A 21,329-nucleotide genomic window follows, 5' to 3' on the forward strand; every position below is an offset into this window, starting at 1 on the left:
TTTTTTACAAATTTAAAATCAAATTTGAATGCTAACAAAACAGAGGATACCAGCCTGCTCTGCCCGAGTGCGTTTCCCCCCAAATGAAATGCTGTGCTCAAAGACAGACTGCTGGCCATTCCCAACAGGGGAGGCTGGCATAATACACACTTCCTCTGTCTGAGGTTTGCAGGTGGTCCTGCATCCGGCTATCCTCGTTTCTGAAAAGCTGTGTGTAAATAATCTATCCGATGCGTCAGGAAAGATTAAAGGGACTCTGAAGGGGGTCAGGTTACCAAAAAGCAAAAACCCATCAAATGACGGCTCGATCATTTATTCATCCTACACGTAGCATTCCCTATTCTATTGTTTCAGATGCACAGGGCTAAGTGCACACACACACCTCCTTCAAGTCTTTCACGACATACGGACGTGGTGGCTCTGTGCCTACCACTAACAGAATGCTCAGAACTGAGCCGAAATCATCCTTTCGCGTACCTGTCTTGCCCCAGGACCTGGGTGTTTCTAGAGGGCAATCAGCCCGAGCCTTCTTACATCCGTGTCTTTTGCTCTTAGCACAGTGCCATGCACGTGGCCATACGTTCACCACTGTGCGCGGACGTGACTTGGGTAAGCCACATAAGGAAATGTTTAAAGCTTCCCAGAAGAGCCTTTCACAACCCCAAGACCTCCTGTAGAATTTGCTCTGACAAAAAGAAGAATCCGTTTTCTTAGTCATTCCATCCCGAATAGCAGTCACGTAAGGAATTTCCTTCACGGAGACATCCATCTTCCAGATAAGCATTTCCAAACTGTGCCACTTGAAGCACCAAGAAAAACACAACCACACGATCCAGATTGATGCGGCCGTGCGACCTTCTTGCAGAACCAATGCTCCATGGAACACATTTTGAGAAATGCCATTCTGGATATACCCAGTCAAACTTGTGTTACACACAGCCCAACCCCAAGAATTTAATATGGGACGTGGCATGGCAGCGAGCTGTCAAAAGGCACTATGACTTACCTTTCCTGCTCCCACAGGTCCGACCACAGCTAACAATTCCCCGGGTCTGACCGTAAAGGAAAGGCCTTGTAGGGTTGGGGTTTCTGATGCCTACAAATTCAAGTTCACAAAAATAGGCACATTTCAATAAAGTAACACAAATTACCTCCAAAAAAAAATACTGTAATAGTCACTGATATGTGAACATAACCCACATCTCTCCCCCTTCCTATCTGAAGATACCATGTGCTGGAGTCCGTTTCACACTCTCTCTCTCTACATATACATGTGTGTATATGTATATACATATATATACACACACACATACATTCATACATACACATATATAAATATAAAAATAAATACAACATAAATATAAAAATATAAATATATATATATATACATATATGTTTTAATGTTTATTTACTTTGAGAGAGAGTGCAAAGGGGGAGGGGCAGAGAGAGAAAGGGACAGAGAATCCCAAGCAGGCTCCACACTGTCAGCGCAGAGCCCAACCCAGGGCTTGATCTCACACACTGTGAGATTATCACCTGAACCAAAATCAAAAGTTGGATGCTCAACCGACTGAGCCACCCAGGCACCCCTCAACTATAGTTCTTTGGGGCTTAGCTGCTTTTCAGAAGGCCTGTTCTCTTAGCAGATTTGCATGTGAACCCAGTTCTAGACACCCACGGAATTTAAGTTGTAGAAATGATAAGGCACCCTTCTGAAATGAAAACTTCTTGGTGCACACTAATATTAAAAGAATATAGTTAACAGAATATTCAGTATGGGAAGTTTTCAAGTTTTACATTATGACCCTTCGTTTTAATCGTCTATTCCATTAACCCCCACAAGGTGGCAGTATAAGTACACGGCATGCCAGGCCCTTTGGTGGTCAAGGCTGTAATCAGAGCTCAAATTTAACACCAACAAAAATAACAAGTAAGTTAGTATATGGTATCACGGACCAGAGAAATAGTCTGTCTTCTACCTGTACCATGCATTACCTGTCCTAGTAAACAGGTACAACAAAGTACTTTTACTGTAAAAAAAAAAAACAAAAAAACAAAAAAACATGGAGGCGTGCACTACAGCACAGAATCCAACACAACGGAAAAGGATAAAGCAAAAATCATGCTAATCAGAAGTTGTATTCCTAAACATTCTATAAATTCTACAATAAGGAGATTTAGTGTTAAGAAAACTCTCAATAAATGGGGCGCCTGGGTGGTTCAGTCAGTTAAACGTCTGACTCTTGGTTTTGGCTCAGGTCATGATCTCATGGTTCGAGCCCTGTGTTGAGCTCCTGTGCTGACACTGTGGGCTTCGTTCCCACTGTTACAATCTCCGCCTCATTTCCCCGTGGGATGCTTCTGGGAGTCCTGACCATGCATGGCCCCAGGACTGAGGATCTCGTGAATGTGTGTGAGTCCCAAACCCTTTCTGAAGAAGGCTTGTAAGGGGTTAGTGTTCTGCAAACACAGTTGGGGGAATGTCCTCCCACGATCACAGGAAACTGAACGTGAGTTGATCTAAGGCACTGCTACCTTCTACATTTCTAAAAAAGGGTTCCTCAAAGACAAACCTCCAGATAGATACGTGAAGGGCAGAGAAACATACAGAGCTTCTGTTCAGAACATTCCCTGCAAGTTCAACTACGAGGGATGATGGGAGGAAGAATCCAAGCCACAGATAGCCAAAAGCAGCTGAGCGAACTTTCCCATGCACAGGTGCAGAGCTGGGTTGCTGTGTGACCTCTCTCTACGCTGGGAATGTGTACACACAGTTAACACAAGGCAGAAAGGCTAAAGGCACAGCAGGAGAAATAAAAGGTCTGTGTGATCTTCAAAATGAAAACCTTCTCTGGAATAATTGGCCATAAAATGGGTACATACTAAAACCAGGATAATTACATTTAAGCACGCATGCACACCAAAAAAACCAGCCCCAGATTCTATCGAATTATAAAAACTGTCATTAAGGTGGATTTCAATACATAGAAACATTTTTTTAAGCTTTTCCACTCCTCTCTTCATGTCTAACAACGAACTAGTTCCTACTTGACTACATTTTTTTTTTTTTTTAACTCAGTTACATCTACAAAGTAAGAAGCCACAGAACGACACTGGCTTCCCGTTCCCTGCACCTCAGAGCTTCCTGTTAGCGCCAGACAAGTTGCTGCTTCCTGGCCCGGGCTCCAGGGTCAGGCATTGCCCGAGCGTGACCAGAAGGGGGCAGCATGTGACAGTTCAGGGGTGCTCAGGCCCCCTTGCCCTGGGGCTCAGTAGAGGCTGATGCAATGCGCCAGCCCAGCCGTGGGGTAGGCCCTGGGGACATAGCAGTGAACCACAGGATGAAAACCCCTGCCCCGCGGCGATTTAGAGGCTCCCACCGGACCATACACTTCCAAGCTCAGACACTGAAACCGAGTGCATTCCTTTCATGAATGAAACCAGGTGGGGGTGAAGACCTTTGCCCACCTACCCACCCAGCTGTCTAGTAGGTGGTTCGAAAACCCACATCCTTCTGCCTCCCAGCCCGGTGGCCTTAGCTTCCTTCCCAAATCCCCAATGTCTGTGCCCCTCCCTCACCCTAGGGCCCCTAATCACCCCCAGTGAGAGGCACAGTCCTTCCCCAGACAAGGGCAGGACAACAGGATGGGGGTGTTCTGTGCTACAACGCAAAAGCTGCAGGAAAAGTCTGGGAACAAGTGATTAAGTTCTGGGAAGAAGAACAAAAGTGCTCATTTTAGTGTTGCACGATTCGTACAAAAGAAAGGTGGTGATGGGTCATCATACAGGGTGTGTGGTAACTACCTCAGTGCACTACCTAACTCCCCAGCACTCACAGAAGGGAACTGGAACAGAGCTTTCTAGAAGTGCTTCAAGTGCACCAGTGGAGAATTACCAAGCAGGAGGGAATCCGCTGCAGTAAGGTAGGAAGGGTTTTTCCCATTTGCCTAAATGTCCTAAATCAACCAAGTGTCAGAAAACCTTCGTGACCTCACCTGTCCTACCTGTCAGCTTCCCACACAGAACCCTGAAGCTGGGAATCACTGGCACTTACTGTGCTCACCAGCTGCCTCCTCCCTGCCCCTGCCTGCCCCCAAAGTAGCCAGCACCTTCCAGAAGCTTAGAACAGGAGCCGTCACACTACCCTACAGGAAATAGCCACGTCATGGGCCTCACTCCATATGTAAGGAGATGGTCTGATAGCGTCAGGGTAAAAAACGTACACTGATTTCCCAGTCTCTCCTCTGTAACAGCTTGTGATGTACGTGTTAGCTAACCCGTTCCGGACCGTATCACTTGTCTGCTCAATCCTGTAAATGGGGACATTGCAAACTTATCACCGAAAACAATGTGATCATACTTGGAAAGTTCTCCTAACAATGGGACAAAGAACATGTCGTATGCCTTGGGCTGATTTTATACTTAATCCCCATTAACTACAAACCTTATTCCTGATTTTGAGAATGTTTATACTATACTTTCAAGGAAACAATGCAAGTCACATTTTATATGGTGTGTAAAAAAAAAAAAAATCAAAATTCTCTATTAAATCTACATCCCCGGTTGTCTTTTACCAGTTGTGATCTTGCAAGGGAGGATTTGTTACCTTATCCCAAAAGGCAGTGAAGTCTTGCACATGCACGATCATTTTACCGTCTGATGGCGGCTGAGGAGTACGCTGTGGTACCTCGTCAAGTAACAGAAAGTTCTGCAGAAGAAGGAAAAAGGCTGGTTGAGCTGTAGGAACAAAGCATAAGCAAGAATAATTGCTTTCCTAGAATTTGCAACGTAGCATTTTACGCAGCCTCTGTATCATTTTACCAACTGTATTTACAAGGGGGACTCATATCAGAACACAGTATGTACTATGTAATTATATAATATAGTACACACACACACACACACACACACTCTGAGTTCACAAAGCTAACTCTGTAACCTTCTCAACAAGTATACGGATTCTTCCCTCAAGAGAAAATATAGTTACGAGCAGCGAACACATTTAGAACCTGGACATTGTCACGGTTTTACTCCTGTGTTACTAACAATAAACATGGGAGTTGGTAGGAAATGATTACATAAATATTTATCTAATCCCACCATGTGCCAAGCACCACGTGAGACGCTGGGCACCCAGACGAAGGCCACCCCCAGACCTTCAGAAATCGAGTTGATGCAAAAGGACAGGCTGGGAACACAGAACCAGTGGCAGAGAGACTCTGAATGAAAAACGTGGTTCTGTCCATTTCTTTGTTTTGCCCTTTCCCTGGGCACTTGGGTACACTTTGCTTCTCCCCCCATAAGCATCACAGCAATGCATCCTTCCTGTCATGAGCTATCACTTGTCATCATTCTAAAAAAAAAAAAAAAATGTTAGGGGCGCCGGGTTGGTTAAGCATCTGACTCTTGATCTCAGCTCAGGTTCTGATCTCAGGGTCATGAGTTCAAGCCCCATGTTGGGCTCCACGCTGGGCATGAAGCCTACTTAAATAAATATATATATTTTATATATATATATATATATATATATATTTTTTTTTTTTTTTTTTTTTTTTTACAAGCATCTCTTCATAATCACTTGTCTTTTCTCCTTAGCAAATACCCTCTCGACAGCAGGAGAAGGTATTTTTCCACGCTTCCTGCTCTTGTCCACACCAGATAGCAGCAAGGTGGTGCAATTTGAATCGAACCAAGTCATGCTAACCATTACAAACCTAACACAATCACATATACAGGAAAACTCGGTTTTGCTCTGCAAATGCTAGACATAATTCAACGGGAAAAGCTACACTGGTACAAACAGAATGAACAACCAATACCCCTCTACCCCCAAAACTTTGAATGTGTGGCAGCAACTGTTAACGGCCCTCAAAACTTGCTCTCGTTCTTCTGTGGAAACAAACTCCTGGCTTTTAGGGCATGGCAGCCTGGGAAAGGGACCCCTCTTCCCAGCCTCCCACAGAGCTATGCAGAGTCAGGTGATTAAGTTTAGGCCAGTGGAAAGTAATCATGCCCAGGAACCTTCCTCCACCCAATGGCTTGGGCCTTGGAAGTCGGCAGCTTAGCCAAAGCTGTGGTAGGGTCCCCTCCCTTGGAAAAGAAGAAAAAAGAGAAAAGAAAAAAAAAACAAACCCTCAAGGCAACCTGGTTATATGCATACGTGACCACATCCCTCACGACCTTGTAACATGAGACCACTTAATCAGACTACATGTTTGTATGTTACTACATATGAGAGACAAAGAAGTAAAAAATGTATGAAAAACTATGCCACACAGCGTTCGGGGCTCAGTTCTTCGGGTACGAACCCAACTGAGCGGTGCCGGCAGGAATAAGGTTGCTTCCTGGAAAAAAAAGCCTCTCTGGCCCATGACTCTCTGGGCAAGGCCACAAGCAAGAAGGAAAGCGTCTGGGCCTCTAAAGCCACAGAACAGCATACTAGCCATGGAACTTCTTATGGGGTGAATCGTGCCCTCCCAGAAAGACAGGATGAAGTCATAACCCCAGTTACCTCAATTATGTGACTTTATTTGCAAATAGGGTCACTGAAGATGTGGCTGATTCAGGTGAGGTCATACTGGAGTAGGGTGACCCCTAAATCCAATATGACTGGTGTCCTTATAAGAAGACACAATGGGGTGCCTGGCTGGCTCAGTCAGTGGAGCGTGCAGCTCTCAGTCTTGGGGCTGTGAGTTTGAGTCCCACATTGGGCACAGGGATTACTCAGAAATAAAATCTTTAAAGGAAAACAAGAGGAGGAAGAGGGGAGGAGGAGGAGGAGTGGGGAGGAGGAGGAGAAGGAGGCAGAGATGAGGGGAGGAGGGAGAGGGGAAGAGGCAAAGAGGAGAAGGAGGAGGAGTGGGGAGGAGGAGGAGAAGGAGGCAGAGATGAGGGGAGGAGGGAGAGGGGAAGAGGCAAAGAGGAGAAGGAGGAGGAGTGGGGAGGAGGAGGAGAAGGAGGCAGAGATGAGGGGAGGAGGGAGAGGGGAAGAGGAAAAAAGGAGAAGGAGGAGGAGGAGTGGGGAGGAGGAGGAGTGGGGAGGGAAGGAGGGAGAAGGGAAGAGGAAAAGAGGAGGAGGAGTAGGGAGGAGGAGGAGGAGTGGGGAGGAGGAGGAATGGGGAGGAGGAGGAGGAGGCGAAGAGGGGAGGAAGGAGGGGGAAGGGAAGAGGAAAAGAGGAGGAGGAGTGGGGAGGAGGAGGAGTGGGGAGGAGGAGGAGAAGGAGGAGGAGAAGAGGGGAGGAAGGAGGGGGAAGGGAAGAGGAAAAGAGGAGGAGGAGAAGGAGGTGGAGAGGAGGGAAGGAGGGAGAGGGAAAGAGGCAAAGAGGAGGAGGAGGAGGAGGAGGCGGAGAAGAGGGGAGGAAGGAGGGGGAAGGGAAGAGGAAAAGAGGAGGAGGAGTGGGGAGGAGGAGGAGTGGGGAGGAGGAGGAGAAGGAGGAGGAGAAGAGGGGAGGAAGGAGGGGGAAGGGAAGAGGAAAAGAGGAGGAGGAGAAGGAGGTGGAGAGGAGGGAAGGAGGGAGAGGGAAAGAGGCAAAGAGGAGGAGGAGGAGGAGGAGGCGGAGAAGAGGGGAGGAAGGAGGGGGAAGGGAAGAGGAAAAGAGGAGGAGGAGTGGGGAGGAGGAGGAGTGGGGAGGAGAGGAGGGGAGGAGGGAGGGGGAAGAGGAAAAGAGGAGAAGGAGAAGGAGGAGAAGGAGGAGGAAGAGGTGGAGAGGAGGGGAGGAGGGAGAGGGAAAGAGGAAAAGAGGAGGAGGAGGAGGAGTGGGGAGGAGGAGGAGTGGGGAGGAGAGGAGGGGAAGGGGAAGAGGAGAAGAGGAGAAGGAGAAGGAGGAGGAAGAGGTGGAGAGGAGGGGAGGAGGGAGAGGGAAAGAGGGAAAGAGGCAAAGAGGAGGGGAGGAGGAGTGGGGAGGAGGAGTGGGGAAGAGGAGGAGAAGGAGGCGGAGAGGAGGGAGAGGGAAAGAGGAGGAGGAAGAGAGATACATACAGGTAGGAAACAGCCAAGACAGAGATTACAGCGATGGCAACCACAAGCCAAGAAACGCAAGGTGTGCCAGCCACACGAGAAACTAGAGAAGGCAAGGAAGGATTCTCCCTTATAGGTTTCAGAGGGATCACGACCCTGAGGACACCCTGATTTCAGACTTCTGGCTCCAGAACCGTGAAACAACACATTCCTGTCACTCTGAGCCACCTAGTTTGTGGCAACTTTGCGGCCCCAGCGCTAGCAAACCGACACACAACCTCACGAAGGTTTGCTCAGGAAAGAAAAATGAACTACCTGTACAAGCAGCTTTAACATGGGTATTCTAGGACCCACGGGCAAACCTCATCCTAACCAACATAGGAAGCAACTGAAATAAGCATGTGAAAATGTTTCAGGAGAACAACACAGAAGTCAACTGCTCCTCTAAAAACCGTAAACACTCTTTAAGTCATTAAAATCTTGTCTATCTTGCTGCAAAGCTACAAATGTGGTTAAAGCTGAATATGCAAAGTTTCTTCTGTGCAGGAAAAGGAAAACGTGTTCCTGTGCATTTCTCTCAAAGACGCAGCCTGCGGGAGGCGAGGTCTGCTCACAGATGCTTCCACTCGTCCAGGCTCGCTGAGAACCTTCCTCTCTGCCCCATGCCCGTGTCTAACAGGGAAGCAGAATGGGCAGACGATGGTCTGAGGACTCCTTCCTTTGCAGGCTTTAAACCTAGCATGGCCATGATTTCTCTTCCACACCAGCTCCCCCACAGTCATCCAGACAGCAACGCTTGCCTATTCTGCAACAATTCCGATCCCTCCAATTCTTCATTCCTCTTGAAACAACGTAATTTCGGAATCTCACCACCAATCGTTTACAACACCGACACAATTTTTTGCTGTCTCCCTATACCCTCCCGATTCCTTCCCCAGCATCCCCAACACTGTCAAACCTAACACCACTTCCTATTTTTTTTAACGTTTATTCATTTTTAAGAGAGTGAGAGAGCGTAAGTGGGCCAAAGGCAGAGAGAAGGGGACAGAGGATCCGAAGCAGGCTCCACACTGACAGCAGAGTCCCTGACTCGGGGCTTTAACTCATGAACCAGGAGATCATGGCCTGAGCCGAAGTCAGTTGCTTAACCAGCTGGGCCACCTAGGCTCCCCACACTCCCTCATGATCTCACTGAAACACCTCTGAGAACGTCCACCATGCTTAAAACCCTTCAGTGACCCATGAGCACCTAAGTTCACACTCCCCAAGTGCCCTCCGCCTTGATACTCTGAGTACTGAACCAACCCTTCCTTCCCAACCCATCTCAAATGCTAATCCTCCTGGGAACCAGCTCACAAGGGCCCTAGCTGGCACTGCCCACCCTACTTCTGAATCCCCAAAGGGATATTAAGTCATGGCGAGGGAGAAGACTATGCCGTTCACGCACTTAACGAACAGCCCAACTCAAACCCCACACTGAGGCTAGCAAAGGGTCAGCATGTCACGATATCCCCTAAAGAACCCGACTCTACGGCTGGTTCGAGTGAATCTAATCACTGACTAGATCACTACAGTCTTACACAGTATGAGTTAAGATGGCAACAAGCAGAAGGCTGTAGGTGTCATAAATCTTGTCTAGACAGAATAAAACTCAAATTTTAGCTTAAGCATATTACCAAGACATAAAATTCAAAATTCAGTATGTGCATATTAGAATAGAAATTCTGCACCTTCAAGGAAAGAAAGAAAAGAGAAACTATGCACACAGTGAGGAAGTAAATCTATTGAGCATTTGTCTGTAAATAATAGGTCTGAGTGGAGAAAGGAGTCACAGTCTCCCGGTGGTTAAATGAGGCTCCATTCAACACATGAACGGCTTATAAAGGTGCCAGATGTGCTGGCTGGATTTTTCTCAAGTGCTCAGGCTGATGAAAAAGCTGACATTAAATTGCCATTAAAGCCATGAAGTGCATACCCAGAACAGGTCATGCGGGAAAGCATCAGCCGTCAGAACTCAAGCCAACAAGATTGACTTCACAGTGGCTGCTAGGCAAAAACCTAAGCAGCTTTGTGAACACTATAACCTCACTTTACTGGGTGTAGACATCGTTAAGACTTTCACTGCTTTGAAGTTAAGACAAGATCTTTTATAATCCTATTGGACTCGTTCAATGTCACTAAGAGAAAAATAGAAGGAACTTCTTGGGCCTATAACTTCGTAGTAAATCCTTCATTTTCAGTACGTGGAAAAAAAGGAAATTGACAAGTGTGTGTGGAAGAGAAGACATACACTCTACAGCCCACATTTGGCTTTACGCCAGGGCTGCGGATCCCAGCGCCACCTTCAAGGTGGAGAGGTGTGCTGCATTTACCTCTGGGACTCCCAAACATCATCTGAGTCCCAGGCTGCAGGAGACAGTGTCACAGCAAACTTCTGGGCGCCTCCCAAGCTTCTGACCCTCTACGAGCCAAACCTCGCCTAGTCCTAACTACCTGGTGAGTGTCCTCAGCGCATCTTTTCTTCCTCGCCTGCTGCCATTTTTACCTCTCACTGCACAAAACACGTGAGAGGCAGGGAAGGAAAGAGGAGTGAACATTGGATCAGTCCATTATATTCACTGCCTATTACCTGTGTCGGGTACGTGCTCCTGAGTGGCTCTCAAATCTCACTGCGTCTAGTTCAGCCTAATCCAAACCACATCACCCAGTTCCTGGACTGCATTAGCCTCTGAACACTTCCTGCTCTACACTAGATCCCCACCTCGACCTCCTCAGATCCGGTCCCTGGGCTGCAGCCAGAGTGAGCTCTGCAAAAGCAAAAAACCTTCCTGTGGTCTATAAGGTGCTCTGCCCCCTGCTCAGGCCTCTCTCTGCGCCCTCATCGTCAAATACATGGATCTCCTTCTGCTGCACCAAGCGCTTTCTAATAAGACCTTCTGCCACATAACTATCCCCCCAAAAATGCAGAGTATCAGCCTCCTATCTCCCCCACACCACCCCCCCACACACACATGTAACTCTCCACGGAACTCCTTCAGCCTTCCCAGGAAGTCCCACCTCCAAAATTACAGTGGTGTCTACAAAGCACCTCATAGGACCTCAGCCTTTTTCTTAAAAAAAGAAAAAAAAATTTAATGTTTATTTATTCTTGAGAGATAGAGCATGAGCAGGGGAGGGGGAGACAGACACACAGAATCAGAAGCAGGCTCCATCCAGGCTCTGAACTGTCAGCACAGAGTCCGACATGGGGCTCAAACCCATGGACCATGAGATCATGACCTGAGCTGAAGTTGGACACTTAATCGACTGAGTCACCCAGGCATCCCATCAGACTTTTTCTTCCAAAGACTGACTGATGACACGAAACACACATTAACAGTGTATGTCATTGTGTGAGCATTTATTAACTCCCTCTCGATGCTTCAGAAATTCTAAGCAGGCAAGCCTTCTGTGCATTTGCTTATCATTGTATATACACATCTATAAGCACAGCCCCAGGCTTGAGGTAGGTGCTCAGTTACTTTGTGGGGTGACTGAAGGAATTCTAAATGGGCCCCCCAAAAGTCTAGCACAAACCAAGACAGGTGTTAGTTTCTCCCGTCCACTGATTTTAGTCTTAACATGACCCTGACATCTTTTACATTTTGCTAAGCACATTCTGGCTTTGTGTGCTTTTTCCAGCAGCTGGGGCAACATTTCCCACGTGTGGCATGTTTTCAGGTAACACAGGCACACTTGCCTAGGACACAGATACCTCGGGCCCTGCATGACCCAGAGACTCAGAGTCCCCAAACTATCATGAGTTACTTTTCATAAGCCCTCCAGGTGATTCTGATGTACTTGAGATCTAAATTTCTTAAGGGGTTATAGAAACCATATGGGTTGGAAAAAAGTCTAAGATCTAAAAGAAAAAAAGATACTTCAATAATTACTTCAAAGCCACCATGAAGCAGTTTGCCATGCTAACCACCCCTTTCTCACCAACCTACTCGGCCACTGGTCCCACCTCTACTGAAAACAACTTCTGCTCAACAAACTCTAAATCCCTAGGCCCACCTTTCTGCCAGAAACTTTATACAGAGGAGAGAAGACTTGGGCTTTCAGCCCAAATCAAAGATGCTTCATCAGGACACAAAGGGGCTTGACAAAGTCAGACCCAGGAAAATTCAAAGTTCTCAGCAAGTCATACCTTTGATGCTACTGGACACATCTCCATGGGAAGAATTTCCAGCCTCAGACACAGTTCAGCTGCATTTTAGCAGAAAAGCAATCAAAAGTCCCACCCAAATATTTGGATACAACTCCCTCAAAACCTTCTGCAAGATCCCTTTCATGCTATGTGATTTTATGTATCACAAAACAACGCTCAACTGCTGGATGCCTGCAGCATCTCACAGACGTGGAGAATACAGTGACACATCTCCTGAGCATGTGCGGTGAGGAATGCAAAGATGGACAAGGCACCGCGCCTGTCTTCAGAAGCCTGGAGATCAGGGAGGAGAATACATCCATCCCACGCATGCGGGAAGTGAGGACAAAGTCACATCCGGGGAGTTCGAAGGAGGAGATGGGAGATTCCAGTGGGTGTGATGGTTAATTTTATGGGTCAACATGGCTAAGCCACAGTCATTTGCTCAAACACGTCTGGATGTTACAGTGAAAGTACCTTTCAGATGAGACTGACACTTAAATCAGTGGGCTTTAAAGCAGATTATCCCTCCATGATGGTAGGTAGGCCTCACCCAATCAGTTGAAGACCTTAAGAGGAAAGAAAAGACTGACCTTCAAAGAGAGCATTCTGTCTCTAGATTGCCTTTGGATTCAAGATGCACTTTAGCATAAAGCCACATGGTTTTCATCTTCCTTTATTACACAATGGCCAGTAAAACTAATGTTTTTAACCAAAGAAGACGGATGCTTCTAACTATCTATAAGACCTAATAGCCCAGGCCAGAAGCCAGGCCAGCAGAGTCTACACTGACTCTGAATTAGTGTTGCTTCCACTAATTCAGTATTTATCTGAGGCCCAGTAGATGCCCAACATGGGCCAGCCACTATGCAAAAGAACTATCAGATATCATCTGCTGTCAGGGGGCTTAGTATAGTCCTGTCGAGTCAGAACCAGCCACATGCCATGATGCTGAACGGTGTGGTACTGGCCTTGCACATATATATGGAAGCTTGGGGAGCCTGGGTGACTCAGTCAGTTGAGCACCTGACTCTTGATTTCGGCTCAGGTCATAATCCCGGGCTCATGGGATAGAGCCCCACGCTGGGGCTTGGGATTCTCTCTCTCTCCCTCTGCCCCTTCTCTGCTCACTCTCTTGCTCTCTTGCTCTCTTTCTCTCTCTCTCTCTGTCTCTCTCTCAATCTGTCTCTCTCTCTCTCTCAAAATGAATAAACTTAAAAAAAATTTTTTTTAATATGGAACCCTGAGGTCAGCATGAGAAAAAGTGCTGGAGGAAGATTGCGGGGGCTGGGGGACTCAGCAGCATTTACCTAAATCAAGAACAGAAAAAAAGGCAACCCCCTGAGATGAACAGCATGGGCAAAAACCCCAAAGCGCATATGAATGTGGTGCATCACAGAGATAAGCCCTTCCCCTCCCCCACATCCGGGGCCAGAATGGAGGGTCGTGCGCTGGGAAACACGGGCCAGTTGAGCTTAAACCCAGAGCTTAAAATTTTGATTCTGCAGGAACCCCTGCAGGTCTCTTCAGAATGAGACTGGATGATGAAAACTACACGTGAGGAAATACTCGTGCCGGAAGGTCCTAGGAAGGCAGTGGAGGTGACGTAACAAGGGGTAAGAAACCAGGGTCTGGGAAGAATCCTAGTGCATCGTGTGCAAGCTGTGTGAGGATGGGCACACTGGTTCACTTGCTGCAGGAACGGTGTCCTTACCGGTCAAGTGGGGACACTAGTGCTCACGAACTGCTGTCAGGATGACCCGAGACAATGTGCCTGGACCTCACTAAGCGCTGGCTGCAGCAGCGACAGTCACAAAATGACAGCAAAATGTGCATGGGAAGCTGGCATCTGGAAAGGTTCTAGGTATGCTTAGAACATCACTGTGGCCAAAGTATCTTCCTAGATGTGCTCTTTCAAGATGCAAACGCTACAAAACAGAAATTTTATTGAAATGCATGGGCCACAACTTTAACAAAGTTGTTGGAAGCCCCTGGGAGGAAGCATGACAACCTTGGGGACCAGAACTGGCCCCCTAAGACTGATCTCTCTCATGAGTAATATTTTTTTACAGGACAGAAATTTCATGATAAAAAATCTCAGCTTTGGGGCTTCTGGGTGGCTCAGTTGGTTAAGCGTCCAACTTCAGCTCAGGTCATGATCTCACAGTTTGTGGGTTCAAGCCCTGCATTGGGCTCTGTGCTGACAGCTCAGAGCCTGGAGCCTGCTTTGGATTCTGTGTCTTCCTCTCTCTCTGCCCCTCCCCTGCCCACGCTGTCTCCCTCTCTCAAAAATAAACATTAAAAAAAATTTTTTTTAATTCATCATAAAAAAAAAAATCTCAGCTTTTATGATAAAACTAAAAAAAAAGAAAAAAAAGGCACACGCAGAGCCATAGAACTTCAGTAGAAACATACTACTACACGTCCATCACTGTGGAGGAACAGGAACAAAACAAACTAGGTTTTTCGTAAAGCCCAGGCACTCAAGTTCGTGCCTAGGTCCCGTCAGCAGAGCGTATTTATCTTCATTTTAGACCTATTTATAAACACACAAACACCTGAGCACCCACTGCGTCGGCCTGCATCTTGGCGATATTATTTGCCCTGGGCAACGTAGGGACAGCTAATTAGGAAAAGGAGGCAGCGGTATTGGTGGGGGGGGGGGGGGAAGGGGTGTAGGAAACAGGGGACATATTTGAAAGACCTTCCCAGAGATGGGCTGAGGCAGGAAAACAAGTAAACAGGGGGACAGGGGACAAAAGGTGGAGGTCCAAAGACTTACTCAGAGACCACAAGGCAGGCATCCATGGGGGATAGAACCCATCTTCAATCAGGGAGAAGTAACGGTGAGGCTGAGGCCATCTCCCCACCCAAGGAGCCAGGGCCATTCTGCAAGCTCCTTCCTTCCTGACCTAGAGAGGAATCTTCTTCCCCCAAAACTGCATACTGTCGCTACTGAATCATTTGAGTTGGCACAAGAGAGCAGATCTGTTCGTTTTCCTCCTGCCTCAGACATCTTCATCACCCTGCAGGTGATCAAAGGCCCTGTGCCACTGCTATCACTGCCCCCATGAATGATCAGCCACTTAGTTCTCTGTAGGGCACACCCCCAAGAAGACAGGGAGGGGAACACGTACAACATTCTGGAATGACTACGGGCTTGGCTGCTGAGAATTAAACCACAGCATGAGGACACCAAATTAAAAGCAGGTGTTTCGGGGCACCTGGGTAGCTCGGTCGGGTTAGCATCCAACTCCTGATTTCGACTCAGGTCATGATCTCAATGTTCATGAGTTCCAACCCCCTGTCGGGCTCTGCATGGACAGCAAGGTGAAGCCTGCTTGGGATTCTCTCTCTGTCTCTCTCTCTCTCTCTCTCTCTCTCTGCCCCTCCCCCCGACTTGCACTCTCTCTCAAAACAAAACTTAAATAATAAAAATTAAAAAAAAAAAAATGAAATCAGGTGTTATGCTTAAAATCCACCTACAACTTAAAAAGGTTATTTGTCATTGGGGCGCCTGGTGGCTCAGTCGGTTAAGCGACCTACTTCGGCTCAGGTCATGATCTCGCAGTTTGTGAGGTCGGGTTCTGTGCTGACAGCTGGGAGCCTGGAGCCTGCTTCGGATTCTGGGTCTCCCTCAGTCTCTGCCCCTACCCTTCTCACGCTCTCTCTGTCACGCGCTCTCTCTCTCCCTCCCTCCCTCCAAGATAAATAAACGTTAAAAAAAATTTTTTTTTTTAAAAAACAAGGTTATTTGTTGCCAAACCTTGATCCTTCGGATGCTGACAACCGCCTCTGACACCTTCTCAATGGCCGCAGGGAAAAAAAGGGTGACCGTCAACCGCACGGCCCCATACAGTGTCACTGCCACGAACACGTGGCTGGCTGTGATCACGTGTCCAAGAAGCACGTAGGTGGTGAAAGTCACAAAAACGATGTTTTTGCTTGCAACGAAAAATGACGCCAAATTCATTCCTCTGAGGTAGGAACTTCTCAGAATCTTGGAAATTTCCTTCCTGGAAAAGAGAGGATATAGGTTTGAAGGAAGCATCAACGTCCACGTCATCTGTTCAAACGCCTGTTGCCCGTGGCCCCTTTCCAGGCTCCACCATAAGGACCACACGCTCAGAACCACTCCGCCCACCTTAACTAAACGGAGGCGTAATGTCGCACGTTAACATTCTGGGTCGATCAGACCAGGTTGAACATTCACTCAACAAGCACGCGTGACTACAAGTCCTGTGCTGGGCACCTTGCTGATGACAGACACAGCCTGTCCTCTCCGGGAACTCATGAACTCATAAGGAGAAGAGACTAAGCAACCCAAAATGTGTGCACTGGACAGAAACAGTGAGTGCAGGCCCCGTGAGTGCACAGAGAAGAGGTGCCTCCCTCAGAACAGTGGAGTCGGGGCCGGACGCGTGCGAGTGGAACCTGGGGGGACGAGCCAGGTTGGTCGGGCTTGGTGGGGGCCAGGGAAGAACGAAGCTGCGTGCACTCGAAGCAGAGGAAGACGTGCCTACGAAGTAAGTGCAAGAAGCACAGGGCTGTCAGAGAGGGGCCGTGGGCGGGGGGCACACAACTGATCCAATATTTAACTCACAGACTGAAAAACATTCTACAAACGTAAAGCCACACAAAAAGGACCAGTGTTTCCATGGATCTGTGTCTCTGTCTGGAATGAATCATATTGATTCTGACAGTTTGGCCCAATCTCTATAATTTTCCTATTTGTGCTACATTCGCACAAATTATAGCGTCAGTGTAAATGTCATATTTGCAAATACTACCATCATGGCTGGTTTGGGATCTGGGGTATTAAGAGACATTTGAAATTTTGTTTTTGGAGTAGCAGAAGCACAGGGTGGGGTGTATAATATTTAAGTTCACATTTAAAAAAAATATATTTTTTAATGTTTATTTTTGAGAGAGACACAGAGTGCGAGAGGGGGAGGGGCAGAAAGAAAGGGAGACACAAAATCCAAAGCAGGCTCCAGGCTCTGAGCTGTCAGCACAGAGCCCAACGTGGGGCTCGAACTCACAAGCCGTGAGATTGTGACCTGAGCAGAAGTCGGACACTTAACCGACTGAGCCACCCAGGTGCCCCTAAATTCACATTTTAATGTGAAAACTTCATTGACACTTGTCAAACAATTCGGTGAAAGCAGGAGATCGAAAAGTATAGAAACGTGATGTGAAATACACAGAAACTTTACCTTCTCAAACTGGTGACAAGGTCTGCAAATGACTTTTCCCAAGCATACATTTTTATTATTCTTATGCCAGTGATAACTTCATTCATGGTCCTGATCCTGACGTCTGTGAAAGTCGCAGTCTTATTCCTAAGGGGACAGACGTGAGAGATGAATAACAGCCATCACAGCCCCACTTTGCTTATCAGCAGCTGGCACAGTCAGAGACCAGGGATCAAATGCTTCCCTACAGCAACTCTGCCCAGACAGCAGAGGCAGTTCCTACTCAAAATACAAATGGAAAAAAACTTCAGTTAGGAAGTCAACAATTCATCCCAATTCAAGAAGTCTTTTGGAGAACTTACAACATTGGCTAAGGAAGACATCAGAGAGAGTCAGATACAAACCATCTGTTCTGGGAAGTCATGAGTGGGTAGGGAAGGCAGAAAGGCGCCTGAATCTAACAACAATAATACAGTTGGCTGCAGTATAATAACATGGTAACAAAGTGCTTCAGAGCAGAAAAGAAAGAGCTGTTGATTCTAGTGGGCGAGGGGGAGAGCAAGAAAAGCTTCAGAGTCCCAGCAGTTTTGGAACAGGACCCAAAGGATAAAGAATATATCTTCATGGCTAAGAGGGGAAAGAAAATTTCAAATAGAGAAAACACCACCGGTAAAGACACAGAAGAACTCCATGCGCTTCAAATAGCTCATCATCATCCACCTGACAACCTTGACCATGACCCTCTCCCAGTCCTCTGGCACCTGCTTCACCCCCAGTAAGCTCTGCATCACCAGCCACTTTTCTATCATGTATGCTGCTGGGACTGTGGGACGTATAAAGATATAACCGAGGTTGGCGTTGCCCTTGGGGAGCTTATAAAATTTAGTGGACACGCTGAATTATAAACAAGGCACACATATACACACCTGGAAACAGCTCTAACACAAGCATAACAAAAATATACGCAGCCAGAACTGGGCCTCTAAATAGACATTTAAATTGTCGCATTATTTAATACATGTTTAGATAACATCATCATATGTAAATTTTGAAGACACTACTTACAAGGCACGGTGCCCAAAAAGCTGGCCAGGAGGAGCCAGTGGATGTCTTCACCTTTCCAGCGTAAAGCTGGAGCCTCCACTGGCCAAGCCTGAACAGCCAACACAAAGGAGAGATCACAGAAGACATTTGTTTGGCTTTTGAACAAAAGCAGGGGCCAGGGGTGCCTGGGTAGCTCAGCTGATTAAACATCCAACTCCTGATCTTGGCTCAGGTCATGATCTCACAGTTCCTGAGATCGAGCCCCGAGTCGGGCTCTGTGCTGACAGCACAGAGCCTGCTTGAGATTCTCTCTGCCTCTCTCTCTGCCCCTTCCACTGCTCTTTCATACTCTCTCACTCTCAAAATAAACTTAAAAAAAAAAAAAAAAAAAAGCATGGAGCAGACCATGGATATTAACAAATACATATTACCTATTTTTTGAACCAGTGTTTCTCTTACCGGAGTGATGAAAACAACTTCCCGATGCAGCTTTGCAAGGGCAGAAGAATAATTAGAACTGCCATCCCGGCCAGACAGGATATTCCTATTTCCATCCAGAGCAAGGCAGTCACTGCTATGGCCTGCAGTGGCCCTACCCACAGAAAGTGTAAGAATATGGTCACCTTAAAAGAAAAAGACAAAGCTTTCTTAGGACTACAGAAACACAAAACCAGTGAGGACAGAAACAATCTGCTCTCAAAGAACAGTCAGGAACCTACACAGAAATGATCACAGTGGGTTTTAAACCTGCTAACGCCAAGATCCCAAGTATCCGCCCCAGATGAAGCTGTTCCAGGACACAGGGAAGGCTTCAGGGACATCCAGGGAGAACACGACCACCAGTACTAGAAGGAAGATCTCAAGGGGCGCCCCGGTGGCTCAGTCCATTAAGCGTCCAACTCTTAATCTCAGCTCAGATCATCATCTCGCAGTTCGCGAGTTTGAGCCCCGTGTCAGGCTCTGCTCTGATGGTGCAGAGCCTGCTTGGGATTCTCTCTCCTTCTCTCTGCCCCTCCCCCACTTGTATACACGCACGTGCACACTCTCTCTCTCAAAATAAATAAACATTAAAAATTAAACCAAAAAAAGAAGGAAGATTTCAATTCTGTCTACCCCACGCATGGGCCCAGGGTTCCCCCAAATTTCCTCTACTACAAAATTCAGCCCCACCTCCCTTGGGCTCCCCAGGACCTCACAAAAACCTGTATTACGGTACCTACCATGCTGTCTAGTAATTACTTGCTCATTTCTCTCTCTGATAGGCTGTGCTTTCCCAGGGCAGAAACTAAGCCTTATTCATCCCTGAAACTGAATAGGAACCTTAGTTCATGTTTGATGAATGCATAATTGAAAGAGAAGTGGTCTAGTGCCATATAGATTCAACCAGCAGCTACGATGCCCCAGAAAGTGTGATACATTCATAAGGTAAATGTAAATGCAACACGGTGGGATACAGAAGAACAGTTTGTTTCTGGCTAGGGATCACCCATGTGGCATTTTTTAATCAAAGACTTCCTATGTAGCAAGCACTCTAGAAGGCCCAGAACAATCCCTGTCCAGCAGAAGGTCAACATCCAGAGATGGAGGAAGACAATTCAGCAATACCAACACAGTGTGCTCAGAAGCCCCACTCCTGAAGGACTATTAGGACCCTTTAACCAAGCAGGACGAGTACACTGCTGTCTGCTTATGAAGTCTTCAAGTAAGTATGCTGTAAACACATTAAGCAAACAGAACTCTTACCTGCCGGACCACACATATTATCATAGCTAAGTTGCACACAGAAGAAATGAGACGCGGATAAAAAGTATCCTCGTCTTTGTCCCCAACAGAAGTCTGGCTTACACCCAAAACCGGCACCAGAAACTCCAGTAAGTTAAACCGAGTAAGGGGTGGGAAGGAAAGAGGCCCCCTCAGGGGCAGCTTACCTGGTCAAACTTGTTCACGTCATTGGACAGCAGATTGACGATCTGGCCGGTAGTAGTCTTTCCCATGGCCTTGTTACTAAGGCGAAGTGCCTGGCACAGAGACGGGAATGGAGAATTATACTCCTACAGTGATACTAAGCCACACTCAGAGAACTAGGAACATGGAGTGTATTTGTATGGGGTCTTGCGTGACGTCGGGAGAGCAGGATGACCTGTGACAGCAGGGCTCTAGGGACCTGGGGTCAGCCTTCGACTAATGTGGTGGCAGCCACGTCCCTGGAGGATCAACGAGAGCAACGGAGGCAGAAGCCAACTCCCCCAGACCAGTTTTGATGAGTTTGGACAAGCCCCAAGTATAGAAGGATATGTCCTCAGGAGTCAACTAAAGTAATTTTGAGCCACATTCTATGAGAGTGAAGAGGCTATCTAAGGACAGAAATTAGGAGACGGACTAGCTAGAAATCTGGAACCAGTCCTTAATTCTGCATGCAACGTCTGGGTCTTAAGTCCCCTGGTTCTGGAAATGTAAATAAGCCCAGATGCTGCCTGGACAGACCCCAGGGTCCCTATGAGTGGGATGCCAGATACTCTTTATCCACTACGTGGAGGACACCAAGTGCTCCAGTAGATAGGGTGACTGAGGAGGCGTGTTCCCTGTTTAGAGATAGGACGTGATATGGACAAGCACCGGTAATTCAAGCGTGAAATGGACAGTAACGACAGCAGCACAGGGAACTGGCGACAGTTTCCACTGAGTGACACTGTGGGCAGGACAGACCCTGGACAATGGGGAGGAGAAACTATGGAGAGAAGGGAAGAACACTGTGACTGGAAGGAACAGCATGCAGTCAGGGAAGAGAAATGTAGAAGCAGCTGAGTAAAGAGTACCTGAAATCCGGCTAGAAAAGTAGAATGGAAAGCAGCTAATGTCTGGAAAACAGAATGGAGCAGGAAATGTCTTTTTACATTAGAGCAAGAAACGCAACTCCAGGAAGATTCAGCTGTAGAAGTCACTG

At 47.2% G+C, this 21,329-nt stretch overlaps 1 protein-coding gene across 1 annotated transcript in view; it reads right to left on the reverse strand.

The window, feature by feature from the left end:
- The window catches only part of ABCC4 (ATP binding cassette subfamily C member 4), a 264,370-nt gene that overhangs the window by 161,140 nt on the left and 81,901 nt on the right, over window positions 1-21,329 (reverse strand). Inside the window, exons 5-10 of the mRNA XM_043581644.1 lie at window positions 20,314-20,403; window positions 18,845-19,008; window positions 17,363-17,488; window positions 15,913-16,162; window positions 4,607-4,708; window positions 1,007-1,096 (exon numbers count right to left, since the gene is read on the reverse strand). Coding sequence (XP_043437579.1) covers window positions 1,007-1,096; window positions 4,607-4,708; window positions 15,913-16,162; window positions 17,363-17,488; window positions 18,845-19,008; window positions 20,314-20,403 — 822 coding nt within the window. The remainder of the gene's footprint in view (window positions 1-1,006; window positions 1,097-4,606; window positions 4,709-15,912; window positions 16,163-17,362; window positions 17,489-18,844; window positions 19,009-20,313; window positions 20,404-21,329) is intronic.

Source organism: Prionailurus bengalensis, chromosome A1, assembly GCF_016509475.1.
Source record: "Prionailurus bengalensis isolate Pbe53 chromosome A1, Fcat_Pben_1.1_paternal_pri, whole genome shotgun sequence".
NCBI classification, from domain to species: Eukaryota; Metazoa; Chordata; class Mammalia; order Carnivora; family Felidae; genus Prionailurus; species Prionailurus bengalensis.